The sequence below is a fragment of the Oncorhynchus kisutch genome, linkage group LG6 (assembly GCF_002021735.2).
Source record: "Oncorhynchus kisutch isolate 150728-3 linkage group LG6, Okis_V2, whole genome shotgun sequence".
In the NCBI taxonomy this organism is placed as follows: Eukaryota; Metazoa; Chordata; class Actinopteri; order Salmoniformes; family Salmonidae; genus Oncorhynchus; species Oncorhynchus kisutch.
The window spans coordinates 24,264,772-24,286,125 of NC_034179.2; the positions used below are offsets into that span (position 1 = coordinate 24,264,772).

At 43.4% G+C, this 21,354-nt stretch overlaps 1 protein-coding gene across 5 annotated transcripts in view; it reads left to right on the forward strand.

Annotated features, from left to right (window-relative positions):
• The window catches only part of LOC109892552 (roundabout homolog 2-like), a 210,641-nt gene that overhangs the window by 141,631 nt on the left and 47,656 nt on the right, over window positions 1-21,354 (forward strand). For all 5 annotated transcript variants that reach the window (XM_031826451.1, XM_031826452.1, XM_031826449.1 and 2 more), the window contains exons 3-5: window positions 11,664-11,821; window positions 11,934-12,054; window positions 12,203-12,341. In XM_031826451.1, the coding sequence (XP_031682311.1) occupies window positions 11,664-11,821; window positions 11,934-12,054; window positions 12,203-12,341 (418 nt within the window). The remainder of the gene's footprint in view (window positions 1-11,663; window positions 11,822-11,933; window positions 12,055-12,202; window positions 12,342-21,354) is intronic.

Here is a 21,354-nt window from a genome sequence, read left to right on the forward strand (position 1 = left end):
GCGGTGGCTGAACATTTTTGAAGGAGGAGAGAGTGATGGCTGTGGGAGAGATTTGTGCTAAGGTTTGTGAATAAATAAACCAGATGGTTTTTCAGTGGGGTTATAGAGAGTCATGGAGGACAAGAGAATGCAAGCAGAACTACTGCTGCTGCCGGAAGAAACAGGGATCAGTGTGTGTGTGTGTGTGTGCATGCGTGCCTGCCCGCGGATATGTGTGTGTGTGCGTGTGTAAGACAGAGACAGAAGACAGAAGACTGACAGAAGATGAGGGGTAAAAAATTAAACCTGATTCCTGGAAGTCTGCCACTGAAAGGCCTCTTGTGGGATGAGCGGTTATGTTTTAATCTTTCTCTGCTCTCCTTCCTCTGTATTTCACCCCTGCTTACTCTCAGCTCACTCTCACTGCCAGCACAGACAGCTGAATGGGAAGTAATGTTTGACACAGAGGCACTTTGGAACATGTTAAAATAGAGCTCCCTGAGAGGTGTGTGTGTGTGTGTGTGTGTGTGTGTGTGTGTGTGTGTGTGTGTGTGTGTGTGTGTGTGTGTGTGTGTGTGTGTGTGTGTGTGTGTGTGTGTGTGTGTGTGTGTGTGTGTGTGTGTGTGTGTGTGTGTGTGTGTGTGCGTGCTTGCATGCGTGCGTGCGTGCGTATGTGTCTGTGTGTGTGTGGTGTACATGAGGTCTGTGTATGCAGTGTGTAGGGGAGATGGAATGTCCTCCATCAGAGGAGACTCATTGTGATCACCCACTGATGAGCTATCATCAGAAAGCTTTGACTGATTCCCCATGCCTATCTGTCTATAAAACTGTCATCAGCAAAGAGTTGATGCCATTTGCTGAGGTGGCATTGCAGTCAGGCCTCTGATTGATAGTCCATCTTTATCTGCCCAGGTGCATTGTGCAGGGAGAAGGGACAGGAGATGGTTTAATGTGAGTGCCTATGCTCTCTGGGTGTTGGTAGACTGTGTCAGTGTGTGGGATACCAGTGACGCTGTCCTCCACTGCTACCTTTGACCTCTAACTGTCCCCCAGACTGCTTCTACAGTCCTGATAAATCTATGGTAGGTTAGCACAGACCAGGGGGCATGTGCCCGAATGTGATTAACAGAGATTTGGTGTGAGTAATCCTAGTGGGTAGTGTAAGCTGCTTCCAGGGGCTCAGTAGTGCCTGTGGAAGGCAGAACTCACCTGTTTCAACTTTCTGGCCGTCATCCGTTCCCCCTCCTCCCCCATTTGGCTGGACTTGTTTTGATCCACGATTTCACCTGGCACAGAGGGTTGGTGGTGGTGACCTTATGAACAGCTGTTACTTCACCAACACTGACTTTGGCCCAGTGGGCCGCCTGTTGCTGACCCCTGCTCTACAATGAAATAACCAACAGGATGTGTATGTATGCACAAGTATGATTATGGATCGATACCATTGATTATCATATGAATTTCACTTTGTCCACTTTGTATGAGTTTTCACTTTGTCAGTTGCTGGAAATGATGTTGTTTTCCTGTAGCCACTTCCTCCCCCTGTTTACATTCTATAGCTCTAACCATATATATATATTTTTTTACCTTTATTTTAATGAAAATATATTTTGGGGAGATTTTTATCATTTGATTTACACAACATACCTTTTACTTTGAAGATGCAAAATATTTTTTTTGGTGAAACAATCAAGAAATAAGACAAAAAACTGAAAACTTGAGCGTGCACAACGATTCACCCCACCCAAAGTCAATACTTTGTAGAGCCACCTTTTGCAGCATTTACAGTTGTAAGTATCTTGGGGTATGTCTCTATAAGCTTGGCACATCTAGCCCATGGGATTTTTGCCCATTCCTCAAGGCAAAACTGCTCCAGCTCCTTCAAGTTGGATGGGTTCCTGCTGGTGTACAGTCATACCACAGATTCTCAATTGGATTGAGGTCTGAGCTTTGACTAAGCCATTCCAAGACATTTAAATGTTTACTCGAGTGTTGCTTTAGCAGTATGCTTAGGGTCATTGTCCTGCTGGAAGGTGAACCTCCGTCCCAGTCTCAAATCTCTGGAAGACTGAAATGGGTTTCCTTCAAGATTTTTCATTCCCTCAATTCTGACCAGTTTCCCAGTCTCTGGGGATGAAAAACATCCTCACAACATGAAGCTCCCACCACCATGCATCACTGTGGGGATGGTGTTCTCGGGCTGATGAGAAGTGTTGGGTTTGTGCCAGACATACCGTTTTCCTTGATGGCCAAAATTGTCAATTTTATTTTCATCTAACCAGAGTACCTTCTTCCATATGTTTGGGGAGTCTCCCACATGCCTTTTGGCCAACACCAAACGTTGCTTATTTTTTTCTTTAAGCAATTTTTTCTAGCCACTCTTCTGTAATGCCCAGCTCTGTGGAGTGTACGGCTTTAGGTGGTCCTATGGACAGATACTCCAATGTCCACTGTGGAGCTTTGCAGCTTTGCAGCTCCTTTGCAGCTCCTTCAATGTTATCTTTTGTCTCTTTGTTGCCTCTCTGATTAATGCCCTCCTTGCCTGGTCCATGAGTTTTGGTGGGTGGCCCTCTCTTGGCAGATTTGTTGTGGTGCCATAGTCTTTCTATTTTTTAATAATTGATTTAATGGTGCTCCGTGGGATGTTCAAAGTTTTGGATATTGTTTTATATCCCAACCCTGATCTGTACTTCTACACAGGTCCCTGCCCTGTTTGGAAAGCTCCTTGATCGCCATGGTGCCGCTTGCTTAGTGGTGTTGCAGACTCTCGGGCCTTCCAGAACAGGTGTATAAATATTGAGATCATGTGACCGGTCATATGGCACTTAGATTGCACACAGGTGGACTTTATTTAACTAATTGTGTGACTTCTGAAGGTTTTGGTTGCACCAGATCTTATTTAGGGTCGTCATAGCAAAGGGTGAATACATACCTGTATGCATGCACCACTTTTCCATTTTCTTTTTTTAATAATTTTTTGAAAAAAGTTTATTTTTTAAATTATTTCGTAGCCTTGCAGTAAACAAAGTTTAGAATATCCCTCCCCACTCCACTCTCTCAGTTAGCTAGGCAGCTCTCCTCTCCACTGATGTGTTTGAACATGCTGGATGGTTTCGAGGCACAGATGGTCCCAGGCATTTCACTGCTTCTCTCTGACACCACTTCTCTCGATTAAATCCCAGCAGAATTTGACAGATGAAGAGAAATGCTGAATTTAATGCATTCATCTGCCTGTTTGCTGTTTTATCATTTGTCTGTGAGAAGAGAGGAGAGAACAGCAGGCATATTGAAGAAGATAAATGGAAGCCTTTTTCTCTGAGATTCACATGCCTATTCCCCTCCCTCTCTCTGCTTCTCTCTGTCTCTCATTGTTTCTCTTACACACCTACTCTGAAAAGCTGTACAGTTAAATTGTTAATTAAACCTGGGTTTAGTGAGAAAACATGAACACATTTATGGTCATTATTTTGCATTATCTAATTATTTCCATTGTGGTTGAACAACCTTTTGCAACACTGCACTGTGTGATCTCAGGAAAGTAAGACAAGTGCATGTAAGAAAGCCCACACTCCCCGGGCAATAGCAGCTTTAGTGAAACAAGGCGGATAAAAGGGCAGATTCAAATCCCTGACTCACACTCCTACTGATGCATAACATTTTCACAATATTGCTGGAAGGTTTTATGATGCGAGCGATCGCTTTCGCGAAATAAAATAAAATTCTGTATCTCTCTCGCTTTCTCTCCCTCGCTCCCTCTCCATGTGTATCTCTCTCGCTCTTTTTCTACCTCTCTCTCTTGCTCTCTCTATCTCTGTCTCTCTCTTTCTCTGTCTTTCTCTCCTTCCCTCTCCCTCTCTCGCACCCAAACCTACAATGTAATGTAGCAGAAGCATTCTCTCAGTGTTCAGTCCTAGAAACACACCTGGCCTGTGGGCCAGTACGCCTGTTCCAGTATGACTGGGCAAGAGATGACCCAGTGATTCACTCATTCACTAGAGAGCACCAAACACCAGACTAAAATCGAATTTTGCTACACCCGCAATAACATCTGCTAAACACTTGTATGTGACCAATAACATTTTATTTTATTTGATTAGAATTGTACCAAATCAGGCCTGTTGAAACCTATTTACCATACCATCAAAGCACCTCTTCAATGCTACAGTGCACTCAGACACAGTAGGCTACAAACCAAAATCTTCACAGTTCCAGCCCCAGATGCTGTTGTACAGTAGAAGGCAGTTCATCTAGGTTTAAGTGGGTGAGAGAGAGGCACAAGGGAGCAGTAGAGAAAGTAGGTTAGGTTAGGTTGAGAGCAGGAGAAGCGTGAGAGTCAGTGAATGCATAAAGAGACAGAAGAGTGGAACGTTAATCAATTATAGATGTGGAAGTGTGGTCTGTGGGAGCACTGATACTGTAATTGGGAGGTTGGGAGAGAGAGAGCGAGGGATGGATGGAATAGGGGAGGGAGGAGAGCATCCTCACCCATCTACATCTTCAATTTACATTACATGACAAGAGGAGGAGATGCTAATGCTACATGACTGTAGTTAAGGGTTAACTAACGTTAAGCCTTCATGGTGGCTGGCTGGCTTTAGCCAACATGCACCGAGAAGAAGGAGACGTTGGTACACGTGAGAGGAGTGTGTATATTCATGTGCCAATGGTAAAAGTTATGAAGGGAGAAGCACTCACTGTTATAGTCAAGACATGCCACCAGGCAGACATACACCTAAGGAGTAGGATGCAATTGGGTGCGTCATGGGATTAAAGATAAGGGATTGGATGTGACCTGCTGATTGATGTTACTTCAAGTCATAACCTATAATAATCACTGTGCATCCTTACCCCCTTGCTCCTCAAGCTTCTCTTGCTTATACAATTGTACATTGTTATACATTGTTTATTTATAAAAAAATCCCCCACTGCAAATAACCCCCTCCCAGTTCCAGCCCCCATTGTGTGTATGTTGTCTTTCTCTATATATATCTCTGTCTCTCGCTCTTTTGAAAAAGGGTAATATGCTCATCAGAAAATGTTTGTACGTGACCTAGGCAACTGTGTTTGTGTATATTTGTGTGTGCGTGTTTGAGAGAGAGAGTGTGTGATCGTGCGCACATGCGTGTGTGTGTATACAGTATGTTTACGTTGGAGAGAGATAGTGTTCGAGCGTACGTCGTTGCGTGTATGTGTGTGTGTGTGCGTGTGCGTGTGTGTGTGTGTGTGTGTGTTTGTCATGTGTCATGTGTGACAGAAATAGGACAGCCCTCTGACTGCTGTTGAGAAAGTGACTCGCCCCTGCAGGCTGTTCTCATCACATAGAATATTCAACAAACTCCAACTACTTTTTAGCAGACCTCTGTCAAGAGAGATCATATTATAAAGCACACCATTCCGCAGCCAGCAACGCCAGCAGTGGTCCTAGTTGTTGGACAGCATTTAGATGGTAACTTGATAAGAAGTAAGTAAAAGCACTTGATTGCCAGAGTTGGCCAACATGCAGTATGGCTGTTTAAGATTCATCATGTCATATTTGCATACCTTATTTAGAATATGTTGTGAGACCAAAGCCAGAAAAAGCAATAACCATCTTGCTCTGTTTCTGGTGTTTAGCAAAGCAGCCTGAATGAAATAATGTAGATTGTCCTCCTCTAGGTACATTGACTTCAATACAAAACCTAGGAGGCTCATGGTTCTCACCCTTCCATAGACTTTACACAGTAATTATGACAACTTCTTGCAGCATGAACTGACATGTTGTCCACCTAATCGAAGGATCAGAGAATGAATCAAGTACTGAAATCATAAACTACAGCAAATATATAAATATACACAGGCAGTTAGGTAAGCTAAGGCTAGCTTTTTCAAACAGAAATTTGCATCCTGTAGTACTAACTCAAAAATGTTCCGGGACACTGTAAAGTCCATGGAGAATAAGAGCACCTCCTCCCAGCTGCCCACTGCTCCGAGGCTTGGAAACACTGTCACCACCAAATCCACTATAATTGAGAATTTCAATGAGCATTTCTCTACGGCTGGCCATGCTTTCCACCTGGCTACCCCTACCCCGGTCAACCCTCCACAGCAACTCGCCAAAGCCCCTACCATTTCTCCTTTACCCAAATCCAGATAGCTGATGCTCTGAAAGAGCTGCAAAATCTGGACCCCTACAAATCAGCCGGGCTAGACAATCTGGACCCTCTCTTTCTAAAATTATCTGCCGAAATTGTTGCAACCCCGATTACTAGCCTGTTCAACCTCTCTTTCATATCGTCTGAGATTCCCAATGATTGGAAAGCTGCCACGGTCATCCCCCTCTTCAAAGGGGGTGACACTCTAGACCCAAACTGCTACAGACCTATAGCTATCCTACCCTGTCTTTCTAAGGTCTTCGAAAGCTAAGTTAACAAACAGATTACCGACCATTTCGAATTCCACCGTACCTTCTCCGCTATGCAATCTGGTTTCAGAGCTGGTCATGGGTGCACCTCAGCCACGCTGACAACATCATAACCGCCATCGATAAGAGACATTACTGTGCAGCCGTATTCATCGACCTGGCCAAGGCTTTCGACTCTGTCAATCACCACATTCTTATTGGCAGACTCAACAGCCTTGGTTTCTCAAATTATTGCCTCGCCTGGTTTACCAACTACTTCTCTGATAGAGTTCAGTGTGTCAAATCGGAGGGTCTGTTGTCCAGACCTCTGGCAGTCTCTATGGGGGTGCCACAGGGTTCAATCCTTGGGCCGACTCTCTTCTCTGTATATATCAATGATGTTGCTCTTGCTGCTGGTGATTCTCTGGTACACCTGTACGCAGACGACACCATTCTGTATACTTCTGGCCCCTCTTTGGACACTGTGTTAACTAACCTCCAGACGAGCTTCAATGCCATACAACTCTCCTTTTGCGGCCTCCAAATGCTCTTAAATGCTAGTAAAACTAAATGCATGCTATTCAACCGATCACTGCCCGCACCTGCTCGCCCGCATCACTACTCTGGACGGCTATGACTTAGAATACGTGGACAACTACAAATACCTAGGTGTCTGGTTAGACTGTAAACTCTCCTTCCAGACTCACATTAAGCATCTCCAATCCAAAATTAAATCTAGAATTGGCTTCCTATATCGCAACAAAGCATCCTTCATTCATGCTGCCAAACATACCCTAATAAAACATCCTACCAATCCTCGAGTTCAGTGATGTCATCTATAAAATAGCCTCCAAAATTCTACTCAACAAACTGGATGCAGTCTATCACAGTTCCATCCGTTTTGTCACCAAAGCCCCATACACTACCCACCATTGCGACCTGTACACTCTCGTTGGTTGGCCCTCGCTTCATACTCGTCTCCAAACCCACTGGCTACAGGTTATCTACAAATCTCTGCTAAGTAAAGCCCCGCCTTATCTCAGCTCACTGGTCACCATAGCAGCACCCACTCGTAGCATGCGCTCCAGCAGGTATATCTCACTGGTCACCCCCAAAGCCAAATCCTCCTTTGGTCGTCTTTCCTTCCAGTTCTCTGCTGCCAATGACCGGAACAAAATGCAAAAATCTCTGAAGCTGGAGACTCATATCTCCCTCACTAGCTTTTAGCACTAGCTGTCAGAGCAGCTCACAGATCACGGCACCTATACATAGCCCATCTATCTACCTACCTCATCCCCATACAGTATTTATTTATTTATCTTGCTCCTTTGCATCCCAGTATCTCTACTTGCACATTCATCTTCTGCATATCAAACATTCCAGTGATTAATTGCTATGTTGTAATGACTTCGCCACTATGGCCTATTTATTGCCTTAACTCCATATCTTACCTCATTTGCACTCACTGGATATAGACTTTTTGTTTTATTTTGTTCTACTGTATTATTGACTATGTTTTGTTTATTCCATGTGTAACTCTGTGTTGTTGCATGTGTCAAATTGCCATGCTTTATTTTGGCCAGGTCGCAGTTGCAAATGAGAACTTGTTCTCAACTAGCCTACCTGGTTAAATAAAGGTTAAAAATAAATAAATAAATAAAATGCGGTGAGTGGTTGAATCAAAGAGAGAGAAAGACAATAGTTGAACAGTTTTGGACAAGGTCATTTCTTCCAAAATTTAGGAAAAGCAAGAGAGAGAGAGAGTGAGAGAGTGAGAGAGAGATAATTGGCGATACAAAATGGTGACATATGGACAACCCATTTTAAAACACTCTACAACACCGTTCAAAATGACACAAATGCAGAGCAATGCCAAAACTCAAGAGAAGTTGAAGGGATTAGACAAAACTATAAAGGACAATTAAAATCCACTGGACTCCCCAATTACTGACCAGGAGCTCTATATGAAACATCAGACCCTCACATTTTAAAAAGCATGCGGACCTGATGGCATCCTAAATGAGATGCTCAAACTCAGAAGTGCATCATTTCAATTAGCTATAATAAAACTGTTTAATTTGATCCTGAGTGTAGGTTATTTCCCTGACATCTGGAATCAAGGACTCGTAACCCCAATCTTTAAGAAAATAGACAGATTTGACCCTAACAATTACAGAGGGATTTGTGCGAACAGTAACCTGGGGAAGGTTTTCTGTAGTATTATAAATGAAAGAGTTCTAAACTTCCTTAATAAGCACAATGTCTTGAGTAAAAGCCCAATTGGATTCATACCAACACATCGCACGACTGATCATATTTACACCCTACACACCCTGATAGATAAACATGTCCACCAAAATAATACCAAAATATACGCTTGATTTATCGACTTCCATAAAGCATTTGATTCTATTTGGCATACAGGACTTTTCTACAAAGTTATTGAACGTGGTGTAGGGGTAAAACATATGACATAATTCAATCAATGTTTACTGGCAATACGTGCAGCATTAAAATCGGCAGGAAACCAGCGGTGTGGCCTTCGCCAGGGTTGCAATCTGAGCCCTGCACTCTTCAATATTTACATCAACGAATTGGCCACTATTCTAATTGAACACCCCATTGAAACCCTGCATGCAGAGTATTCTCTCTTATATTCTCCTACATGTCCATAGGAAAACTACAAACAATGCATACAGGGCAGAATTAGGCCAATATCCACTAATAATAAAAACTCATAAAAGAGCAGTTCAGTTTTGGAAACATCTAAAGTACTGTGGCCCCCCCTCTCATATCATTACCAAGCCCTGCAATGCCAAGAGCTGAGCAAAGAAAGTCCCCTCATCTAGCTGGTCCTGGGGCTGAGTTCACAAACCTGTTCTACTGAACACACTGAAGCCTCAAGACCAGGATATCCAATCAATCAGAATAAAGAAATTACAACACAATCAAAACAAAACTACATTGCTTATTGGGAAACACAAGCACAAGCACAAAGAAAAATGCAGTGCTATCTGGCCCTATATTGACAATACACCGTGGCTAACTATTTGACCATGGTTACTGATCAAAACCTTAGAAAATCCTTGGCAAATTACAGGCTTTTTCAAGGTTTCAAAGACCTCTCTGATGAGAATAGGCTACCCATCCTGTTTTGAGAAGACACGGAGAGCTGTGGGTTGGAAGCGCACTACATTGCTGCCTGTCATAAGATGAGGGACAGACCTGGACATTTTCTGCACATTTTCTATACTGTATGCTTATTTTGACCCTTGGTTATTGTTGTTACTGTTGTCCCGCTGACAATTTTGATTCTTATTGTCATAATATTGTAAATATCTAAAGTAAGCTATGGCAATATGTACATTGTTACGTCATGCCAATAAAGTGAATTGACTTGAATTGAGAGAGAGCGAGACCTAAATTATTACCTAAATTTGGTTGAATTATTTTAAACTTTCACTTTCACTTATCCTGTGAATGTAGCTAGCTAGCTAGTTAAGCCTACTCAAACATCCGGCTCAAACAGAGAGGGATGCTATGAAGCAAGAGAGCGAGCGATCTAGCGATCTAGCTATATTTCATTGTACTTTTTCACTTTCACTTACTTAGCTAGCGAACACCCGTTTTTTTTTGCCTGGTCACAGACAGTGATGTGTTGTGCACTGAAGTCCACAGGTGAAGGGAAAAGGTCAGAGGAGGAGAGTTCCTAGTTGCGAGAAGGAATTATATTTACAAGCAAAGTGATCATGCAGTTTTTATGTGGCTGCTATGAAAGTGAACTGTGTTTGCGTGTGATCAGGTGTGTATTCATTCTGCCGATTCTGTTGAAAAACTTTTCTTAAACGAAAGCAAACGGAACGGAACGGGGAGAAACATACCTGAATTTGTCCAATAGAAACTCTCATTTGCAATTGTAGGACTACTGATTTCACCCTAGATCAGCTGGATGCAGACAAGAGTGTGCAAGGCAGTATTGAATGATAGCCAGTGATACGGCTGTCACCTTGTTTACAAAAAATTCTCTCACTTCACTTAGCAACCTCATGATGGGTAAAGGGAAATTAGAGTATGATGTAGTAACATAAACCTATCGATGTTACATTGAGCTGGGTGAATGGAATATGAATAGCAGTCATCTAATATGCTCTACTATAAATAAGGCCATGCTCATTAAAAAAATTATCATCCTCCCTCATCTTAAACATCACCGACTGCCACTGATTGAAGCCCATTTCAGAATCGTTCTATATCCTGACAGGATAAATGTAGACAGCCAACTCTGAACTGCTGTTTGGAATAATTGAGTGATACCCAATCAGACAGCGGTAGACAGCGGTGGGCCCCTATTTCTGAAATAATTACACCCTGACAACACACTATGCATGGCTTCTACTGCAGGGAGGGGGCTTGACTTTCAATGTCTTAAAATCAGAACACACACCAGCGTGATTGGCCATGAACAGAGGGCATCTGTGAGGGCATCTCATTGTGTTGGGTTGCTACCCTCTCAGAGGTGTGCATTATTGCATCTAAATTCCCTTATTGCTGATCAAAATGTGTGCCCTCCCACTGTTGTGAGTTTTCTTTTTGTCATCACTGTTGGGAAACAAATACAGCTGGAATGTGGGCATTTTTGGGACATACGGCTTGTGAGTTGTGTTGTATCCACTTTTCATTTGGAATATCCCGCTTTTTGGAGGTGCCATGTTTGATGTGGCACAACAGGAGTGACTGGAGTGGGAGGAAGAGGAGCAAGAAGGGCTTGTCTGAGTGAGGAGAGGAGTATGACAGTGACAGAACCACAGAGATCCTATTAAATTACTAAGTAAGTAAAACATACAAAAAATAAATATAATTCCTAATTCTATGGACAGAACCCACCCAGCCATATAGCTCTATAGACCTGGCTAGGCCTGTGTGACTGAGACACCCATGAGCTCGTCTTCCACAGCTGACTGTGATTGACAGTGCAGCCTCTGGGCTCTGACACCAACCCACACAGTTCCTGTTTGACTAGAGATCTGCTCTGGGCTATGGCTCGCCTCCAGTTATTCGCACCACAATATACTCTATCTGCCGTACCTGGACTCTATTACTGACTGACAGAATGGATCTAATTTCTACACTGTACTGTATTTACATGCCATTTTACAGTGTGCAGTCCATGCATTTGTTTTGGTTTATCCTCAAAGTAGAAGTACTGTGGATTATGTCCACAAATGTTGCGGGATGAACCAACTAAAAACCTTGCTTAGAAAGACCCTCATTCCCCCCTCTCTCTCTATATATATATTTCTCCCAGTGTTGCGTGATGACTTCAGACAGAACCCCCAGGACTTGGTGGTGGCGGTGGAGGAGCCTGCCACCCTGGAGTGCCAGCCTCCTCGTGGGCACCCAGAGCCCACCACCTTCTGGAGGAAAGACAAGGCCCGTCTGGACCTCAAAGATGACAGGATCACTGTGAGTACTACGTCCCGAGGACCCGGTCCTCTGTGTCTGCTCAGACTAAATGACCCCCCATCCCAGATTGTCTGATGTAGACTTTGTTGAGCCATCTCTCTTTGACTGTCAGATTCGTGGAGGGAAGTTGACCATCTCCAACACCAGGAAGAGTGATGCAGGGATGTACGTGTGTGTGGCCACCAACATGGTGGGGGAGAGAGACAGTGAGACGGCTCAGCTCTCTGTCTTCGGTAAGGACAGATACTGGACAGACACTTCTCTCTGTACTTACCTGTAAGGGCTGCAGTGGCTACATGCTATCTGTTTATGTTTTAAAACCTTGCTTAGAAAGCTTATAGACTACTGTCTTGTCTGTCTATGTGTTTCGTGGTTTTCCAGAGAGACCCACTTTTGTGCGTCGACTGGTGAACCAGGTGGTCCTGGTGGAGGAGAGTGTGGAGCTCAAGTGTCAGGTGCAGGGAGACCCACCTCCCTCTCTACGCTGGAGAAAGGATAATGTGGATATACCCCGCGGCAGGTGAGGAGAGAAGTGTGTGTGTGCATATGTTTGTGCATGTGCGTATGCAGAACATCCCTGGTCATCTCTACTGCCTCTGATCTGGCAGACCCACTAAACATAAATGCTTAGTTTGTAAATTATGTCTGAGTGTTGGATTGAGCCCCTGGCTACCCATAAAGTAAATAAAAACTGGAACATGTGGCCGTCTGCCTTGCTCAATTTAAGGAATTTGAAATGATATATACTTGTACTTTTACTTTTGATGCTTAAGTATATTTTAGCAATTACATGTACATTTGATACTTAAGGATATTTAAAACCAAATACTTTTAGACTTTTACTCAAGTAGTATTTTACTGGGTGACTTTCACTGTTACTTGAGTCATTTTCTATGAAGGTATCTTTACTTTGACTCAAGAATGAACATTGGGTTCTTTTTCGACCCCTGTGCGAATGTATGTGTGCATGCTTGTGAGTGTGTGTGTGTGCCTATGTGCCCTACGTGCCTGCGTGTGCGTTCTTGTCTTTTATGATTCCTGTTGTGGCTATGGTTGAAACGTGTTGATATATGGACTGTGAGGCAGAACTACTGAGTCCCAGGCTGAAGCTGGAGCAGGTAAACACCTGACATGTTACAACAGCATTGCTTTGATCACGGTGCCTAACATTGTTTCTCAAAGCCCACGGAGTCCTGTTCTTAAGCCCAGATTAAATGTAATATGTTACTTAACATACGCATGCTACCCTGAGGTACAGATTGGATTCAAATCAAATCAAATTGTATTTGTCACATACACATGGTTAGCAGATGTTAATGCGAGTGTAGCGAAATGATTGTGCTTCTAGTTCCGACAATGCAGTAATAACCAACGAGTAATCTAACCTAACAATTCCACAACTACTACCTTATACACACAAGTGTAAAGGGAAAAATAATATGTACATAAAGATATATGAATGAGTGATACATGTATTACATAAAGATGGAAAGATGCAGTAGATGATATAGAGTACAGTATATACATATACATATGAGATGAGTAATGTAGGCTATGTAAACATTATATTAAGTGGCATTGTTTAAAGTGGCTAGTGATACATTTTGTACATCAATTTCCATCAATTTCCATTATTAAAGTGAGCTGGAGTTGAGTCAGTATGTTGGCAGCAGCCACTCAATGTTAGTGGTGGCTGTTTAACAGTCTGATGGCCTTGAGATAGAAGCTGTTTTTCAGTCTCTCGGTCCCTGCTTTGATGCACCTGTACTGACCTCGCCTTCTGGATGATAGCGGGGTGAACAGGCAGTGGCTCGGGAGGTTGTTGTCCTTGATAGTGTAGGTGTCATGGAGGGCAGGTAGTTTGCCCCCGGTGATGCGTTGTGCAGACCTCACTACCCTCTGGAGAGCCTTACGGTTGTGGGCAGAGCAGTTGCCGTACCAGGCGGTGATACAGCCCGACAGGATGCTCTCGATTGTGCATCTGTAGAAGTTTGGGAGTGCTTTTGGAGACAAGCCGAATTTCTTCAGCCTCCTGAGGTTGAAGAGGCGCTGCTGCGCCTTCTTCACAATGCTGTCTGTGTGGGTGGATCAATTCAGTTTGTCCGTGATGTGTACGCCGAGGAACTTAGAACGTACTACCCTCTCCACTACTGTCCCGTCGATGTGGATAGGGGGGTGTTCCCTCTGCTGTTTCCTGAAGTCCACAATCATCTCCTTTGTTTTGTTGACGTTGAGTGTGAGGTTTTTTTCTTGACACCACACTCTGAGGGCCCTCACCTCCTCCCTGTAGGTCATCTCGTCGTTGTTGGTAATCAAGTATAGTATACCACTGTAGTGTCGTCCGCAAACTTGATGATTGAGTTGGAGGCGTGCATGGCCACGCAGTCGTGGGTGAACAGGGAATACAGGAGAGGGCTCAGAACGCACCCTTGTGGGGCCCCAGTGTTGAGGATCAGCGGGGTGGAGATGTTGTTACCTACCCTCACCACCTGGGGGTGACCCGTCAGTCAGTCCAGTACCCAGTTGCACAGGGCGGAGTCGAGACCCAGGGTCTGATGACGAGTTTGGAGGGTACTATGGTGTTAAATGCTGAGCTGTAGTCAATGAACAGCATTCTCACATAGGTATTCATCTTGTCCAGATGAGTTAGGGCAGTGTGCAGTGCGGTTGCGATTGCGATTGCGTCGTCTGTGGACATATTGGGGCGGTAAGCAAATTGTAGTGGGCCTAGGGTGTCAGGTAGGGTGGAGGTGATATGGTCCTTGACTAGTCTCTCAAAGCACTTCATGATGATGGAAGTGAGTGCTACGGGGCGGTAGTCGTTTAGCTCAGTTACCTTAGCTATTTGGCATGCCTTCATGCTCTTGTGTATGCTGTCTATGAGTGTGAGTGAGTGTGAGTATAGCATATATTGCCATTTACTTGTGCATGACTGCATGTACAATATATAAACCACGACCAAAAAGATGTGGACACCTGCTTGTCGAACTTCTCTTTCTAAAATCATGGGCATTAATATGGACTTGGTCCCCCCTTTCCTGCTATAACATACTCCACTCTTCTGGGAAGGTTTTCCATCAGATGTTGGAACATTGTTGAGAGGACTTGGTTTCATTCAGCCACAAGAGTGAGGTTGGGCACTGATGTTGGACGATTATTATTGCCTGGCCCGCAGTTGGCATTCAAATTCATCCCAAAGGTGTTCGATGGGTGTGAGGTCAGGGATCTGTGCAGGCCAGTCAAGTTCTTACACACTACTCTTGACAAGCAATTTCTGTATCGACCTAGCTTTGTGCAAGGGGCATTGTCATGCAGAAACAGGAAAGCGCCTTCCCCAAACTGTTGCTACAAAGTTGGAAGCACAGATTCGTCTAGAATGTAATTGTATGCAGTAGCGTACATTTTTCCCCTCACTGGAACTAAGGGGCCTAGCCCAAACCATAAAAACAGCCCCAGACCATTATTACTCCTCCATCAAACTTTGACAGTTGGCACTATGCATTCAGACAGGTAGCGTTCTCCTGGCATCTGACAAACCCAGATTCGGACTGCCATCGGACTGCCAGATGGTGAAGCGTGATTCATCACTCCAGAAAACGTGTTTCCACTGCTCCAGAGTCCAATGGCGGCAAGCTTTACACCACTCCAGACGACGCTTGGCATTGCGCATGGTGATCTTAGGCTTGTGTGCGGCTGCTCGGCCATGGAAATCCATTTCATGAAGCTCCCGACGATCAGGTCTTGTGCTGACGTTGCTTCCAGAGGCAGTTGGGAACTCGTAGTGAGTGTGGGAAACGAGGATAGACTATTTTTATGCTGTAAGTGCTTCAACACTCTGCGGTCCCGTTCTGTGAGCTTGCGTGGCAATTCCACTTCACACTAACAGCGCTTACAGTTGACCGGAGCAAGCCTAGCAGGGCAGAAATTTGATGAAGTGACTTGGTGGAAAGGTAGCATCCTATGACGGTACTACAGTCGTGGCCAAAAAATTTAAGAAAGACGCAAGTATTAATTTCACAAAGTCTGCTGCCTCTGTTTGTATGATGGCAATTTGCATATACTCCAGAATGTTATGAAGAGTGATCAGATGAATTGCAATTAATTGCAAAGTCCATCTTTGCCATGGAAATGAACTGAATCCCCAAAAAATATTTCCACTGCATTTCAGCCCTTCCACAAATGGACCAGCTGACATCATGTCAGTGATTCTCTCGTTAACACAGGTGTGAGTGTTGATGAGAACAAGGCTGGAGATCACGCTGTCATGTTGATTGAATTTGAATAACAGACTGGAAGCTTCAAAAGGAGGGTGGTGCTTGGAATCATTGTTCTTCCTCTGTCAACCATGGTTACCTGAATGAATGAAGTGCCGTCGTCATTGCTTTGCACAAAAAGGGCTTCACAGGCAAGGATATTGCTGCCAGTAAGATTGCACCTAAATCAACCATTTATCGGATTATCAAGAACTTCAAGGAGAGCGGTTCAATTGTTGTGAAGAAGCCTTCAGGGCGCCCAAGAAAGTCAAGCAAGCACCAGGACCTTCTCCTAAAGTTGATTCAGCTGCGGGATCGGGGCACCACCAGTACAGAGCTTGCTCAGGAATGGCAGCAGGCAGGTGTGAGTGCATCTGCACACACAGTGAAGCGAAGATTTTTGGAGGATATCCTGGTGTCAAGAAGGGCAGCAAAGAAGCCACTTCTCTCCAGGAAAAACATCAGGGACAGACTGATATTCTGCAAAAGTGGGCTCACACACAATTTTGCCAAAGAACACAGCCATGGATAAAGAATGGTACCAACACATCCTCCGAGAGAAACTTCTCCCAACCATCCAGGAACAGTTTGGTGACAAACAATGCATCTCCCAGCATGATGGAGCACCTTACCATAAGGCAAAAGTGAGAACTAAGTGGCTTGGTGAAAAAACATCAATATTTTGGGTCCATGGCCAGGAAACTCCCCAGACCTTAATCCCATTGTGAATTTGTGGTCAATCCTCAAGAGGCGGGTGGACAAACTCCAAGCATTGATTATGCAAGAATGAGCTGCCATCAGTGTGACCCAGAAGTTAATTAACAGCATGCCAGGGTGGATTGCAGAGGTCTTGAAAAAGAAGGGTCAACACTGCAAATATTGAATCTTTGCATCAACTTCATGTAATTGTCAATAAAAGCCTTTGACACGTATGAAATGCTTGTAATTATAATTCAGTATTCCATAGTAACATCTGACAAAAATATCTAAAGACACTGAAGCAGCAAATTAATATTTGTGTCATTGTCAAAACTTTTGGCCACGGCTGTCCCTGAGCTCTTCAGCAAGCCCATTCTACTGCCAATGTTTGTGTGTAGAGATTGCCTGGTTGTGTGCTCAATTTTATACACCTGTCAGCAACTGTGTTGCTGAAATAGCCAAATGAAATAGCCAAATCCACTAATTTGAGGGGGTGTCCACATATTTTTGTATACATAGTGCATGATGCACGTAATTCAATTTCTTTACTCTACTTCCTCCTTTTTGTCTGTGTTTCTGTATCTATATTTTAGTATTCAAGCTCTTGATTTTCGATGATATACAGTGCATTCGGAAATGCACAATACCCCATAATGACAAAGTCTTTACAGTTATTAAAAATGAAAAACAGAAATACCTGATTCACATAACTATTCAGCCCCCTTGCTATGAGACACGAAATTGAGTGCAGGTGCGTCCTGTTTCCACTGATCACCCTTGAGACGTTTCTACAACTTGCTTAGAGTCCACATGTGGTACAGTCAATTGACTGGACATGATTTGGAAAGGCACACACCTCTCTATACAAGGTCCCACTGTTGACTGTGCATGTCAGAGCAAAAACCAAGCCATAAGGACAAAGGAATTGTCCGTAGAGCTCTGAGACAGGGTTGTGTCGAGGCACAGATCTGGGGAAGGGTACCAAAACATTTCTGGAGCATTGAAGGTCCCCAAGAAAACAGTGGTCTCCATTATTCTTAAATGGAAGAAGTTTGGAATCACAAAGACTTTTCCTAGAACTGTCCACCCGGCTAACTTTGCAATTGGAGGAGACAGGCCTTGGTCAGGGAGTCAACCAAGAACCTGATGGTCACTCTGACAGAGTTCCAGAGTTCCTATGTGGAGAATGGAGAACCTTCCAGAAGGACAACCATCCCTGCTGTACTCCACCAATCAGGCCATTATGTTGGAGTGGCCAGACAGAAGCCACTCCTCAGTAAAAAGGCACATGACAGCCCGCTTGGAGTATGCCAAAAGTCACCTAAAGGACTCTCAGACCAAGAGAAACAAGCTTCTCTGGTCTGATGAAACCAAGATTGAACTCTTTGGCCTCACATCTGGAGAAACCTGGAACCATCCCTACGATGAAGCATGGTGGTGGCAGCATCAGGCTGTGGAGATGCTTTTCAGTGGCAGTGACTGGGAGACTAGTTAGGATAGAGGAAAAGATGAACGGAGCAAAGTAAAGAGAGATCCTTGATGAAAATCTGCTCCAGAGTGCTCAGGACCTCAGACTGGAGCGAATGTTCACCTTCCAACAGGACAATGACCTTAAGCACACAGCCAAGACAATGCAGGAGTGACACGTTTCTGAATGTCCTTGAGTGGCCCAGCCAGAGCCCGGACTTGAACCCGATCTAACATCTCTGGAGAGACCTGAAAATATCTGTTCAGCAACGCTCAGCATCCAACCTGACAGAGCTTGAGAGGATCCGCAAAGAAGAATGGGAGAAACTCCACAAATACAGGTGTGCCGTGCTTGTAGAATCATACCCAAGAAGACTCAAGGCTGTAATCGCTGCCAAAGGTGCTTCAACAAAGTACTGAGTCAAGTGTCTGAATACTTATGTAAATGTGACATAGCATTTTTTATGAATTTCTTTTTAAACCTGTTTTTACTTTGTCATTATGGGGTGTTGTGTGTAGATTGATGAGGGGAAACAATTATTTAATCCATTTTAGAATACGGCTGTAACGTAACAAAATGTGGTAAAAGTCAAGGAGTCTGAATTCTTTCCGAATGCACTTCAGAAAGTATTCACACCACTTGACTTTTAAAAAAATATTATGTTACAGCCTGTAATCGAAATGGCCAACATATAATACCCCATAATGTCAAAGTGGAATAATGATTTTAGACATTTTTACAAGTTAATTAAAAATGAAAATCTGAAATGTCTTGAGTCAATAAGTATTCAACCCCTTTCGAATTGCAAGCCTAAATATTTTCAGGAGTAGAAAATGTGCTTAACAAGTCAAATAATATGTTTAATGGACTCACAGTCGAGCAATGAATTTCAAGCAGAGATTCAACCAAAAAGACCAGGGAGGTTTTCCAATGCCTCGCAAAAAAGGGGACCTATTGGAAGAAAGGTTTAAAAAAGCAGACATTGAATATCCCTGTGAGCATGGTGAACGTATTAATTACTCTTTGGATGGTGTATCAATACAACCAGTCACTAGAAATATACAGGCGTTCTTCCTCACTCAGTTGCTGGATTGGAAGGATACCTCTCAGGGATTTCAAAATGATTCCAATGGTGGTTGTAAAACAGTTACAGAGTATAATGGCTGGATGGATTAACAGCGTTGTAGTTATTCCACAATACTCACCTAAATGACAGAGTGAAAATAAGGAAGCCTTTACAGAATAAAAATATTCAAAACAATTCATTATTTTTTTTACAATAAGGCACTAAAGTAAATCTGCCAAAAATGTGGCAAATTAATAACTTTATGTCCTGAATACAAAGCATTATGTTTGGGTCAAATCCAACACAACACATCACTGAGTACCAGTCTTCATATTTTCAAGCATACTGTAGTGGTGGCTGCATAATGTTATGGGTATGCTTGTAATCGTAAAGGACTGGTGAGTTTTTCAGGATTAAAATAAACGGAATGGAGCTAAGCACAGGTTAAATCCTAGAGGAAAACCTGGTTCAGTGGGCCTTCCACCAGACACTGGTAGATTAATTCAACTTTCAGCAGAACAATAACCTAAAACACAAGGCCTCTTGCACACTGGAGTTGCTTCAACTTGAAAACCTATGGCAGGACTTGAAAATGGCTGTCTAGTAATGATCAACAACCCAAATTGACAGAGCTTGAATATTTTTTTTAAGAATAATGGGCAAATATTGTACTATCTAGGAGTGTAAGCTCTTAGAGACTCACAGCTGTAATCGCTGCCAAAGGTGATGTATTGACTCAGGATTGTAAATTCTTATGTAAATGTGATATTTCTGTATTTTATTTTCAATACATTTGCTAAAATTTCTTAAAACATGTTTTCACTTTGTCATTATGAGGTATTGAGTGTAGATGGGTGAGAGAAAAAAAATATTTAATCTATTTTGAATTCAGATTGTAACACAACAAAATGTAGTTTAAATCAAGGGGTATGAATTATTTATGAAAGTATTCTACCTGTTCTAGCTAGACTCATAGAAATAGTCATTTTATTTATATAGCTACTCTACACAAGACTTAAGCTCTAGCAATACCATATATTTAGGTCACTATTATGTATCATTATCTAATTGAAGTGGCCATCAGGACAACTGTCCAGAGCAATAATCCATTTACACAACTGGCTTTAGACATGCAGGGTAGTCTGAGGTTAGAGTCCTTAACTTGGTGTCACAACAGGAGGACTACGCTGCCAAAGAAGTCAATATGTGGTTAGGTCCACAGCATAAAACAACATTTACCATAACTCTTTCTCCCTCCCAGCAGCCGGCTTTACTCTGTTAGCCTGGCTAGTTTCACAGTAACTGAAAACACTTTCACAGTTTGCCAATGTCAAATCCAATATGACGTCTTTGACCCTATTGGGATCTGTAGAGAGGAAATATATGTTTCAGTCCATGATATACTTTAAGTATGTATTTCTAAAGGAGGTACCCTGAAGTAGTAGTGGTGTGGGAGAGAATTAAGATAGTGTTGGCTTCAGTCTGTGTGTTCAGCAGGACCATGTATCCGAGACAGGAAGTGGCCGTGAGGAACGTTCTCTCAGACTGGGGTAGAATAGAGTAGTGTCTGTCTGGCTGTACTTCCATCTGGCTGTTTCTGTCTACTCCCTGCTCACTCCTTTCTCCATCCTTCCCCCTGATTCCAGAAACATGCCCTTCTTCCAGACCTGCCATTCTCTCTTTCTCTCTCTCTCTCCTTCCTTCCTTCCTTCCTTCCCGCCCTCTCTTTCCCCATCCCTCCCAGACCAGCCCTCCAGGGAGGTGTGTATGTGGGTCAGAGACGTGACGTGACTGGAGTCTTCACAAGTTTCAGACAGACACACCAACTGTCCGAATGGACAGAAAGCTCTATCGATATTCTCCCCCCTCACTTTTCTCACCTCTTGTATCTGTGGCCCCACCTCCCTCATTCTGTTTCAGTGCTCTGCTCGTCTCACATGTCCAGACATTATGGAATACTTCAGAGACGAGAGGAGGCCCCTTAGAGGGTAGAGTCCAGCTCCATAATGTTCCATGCTCTGCAGCCATGTCAAACCCTCTGCCCTTG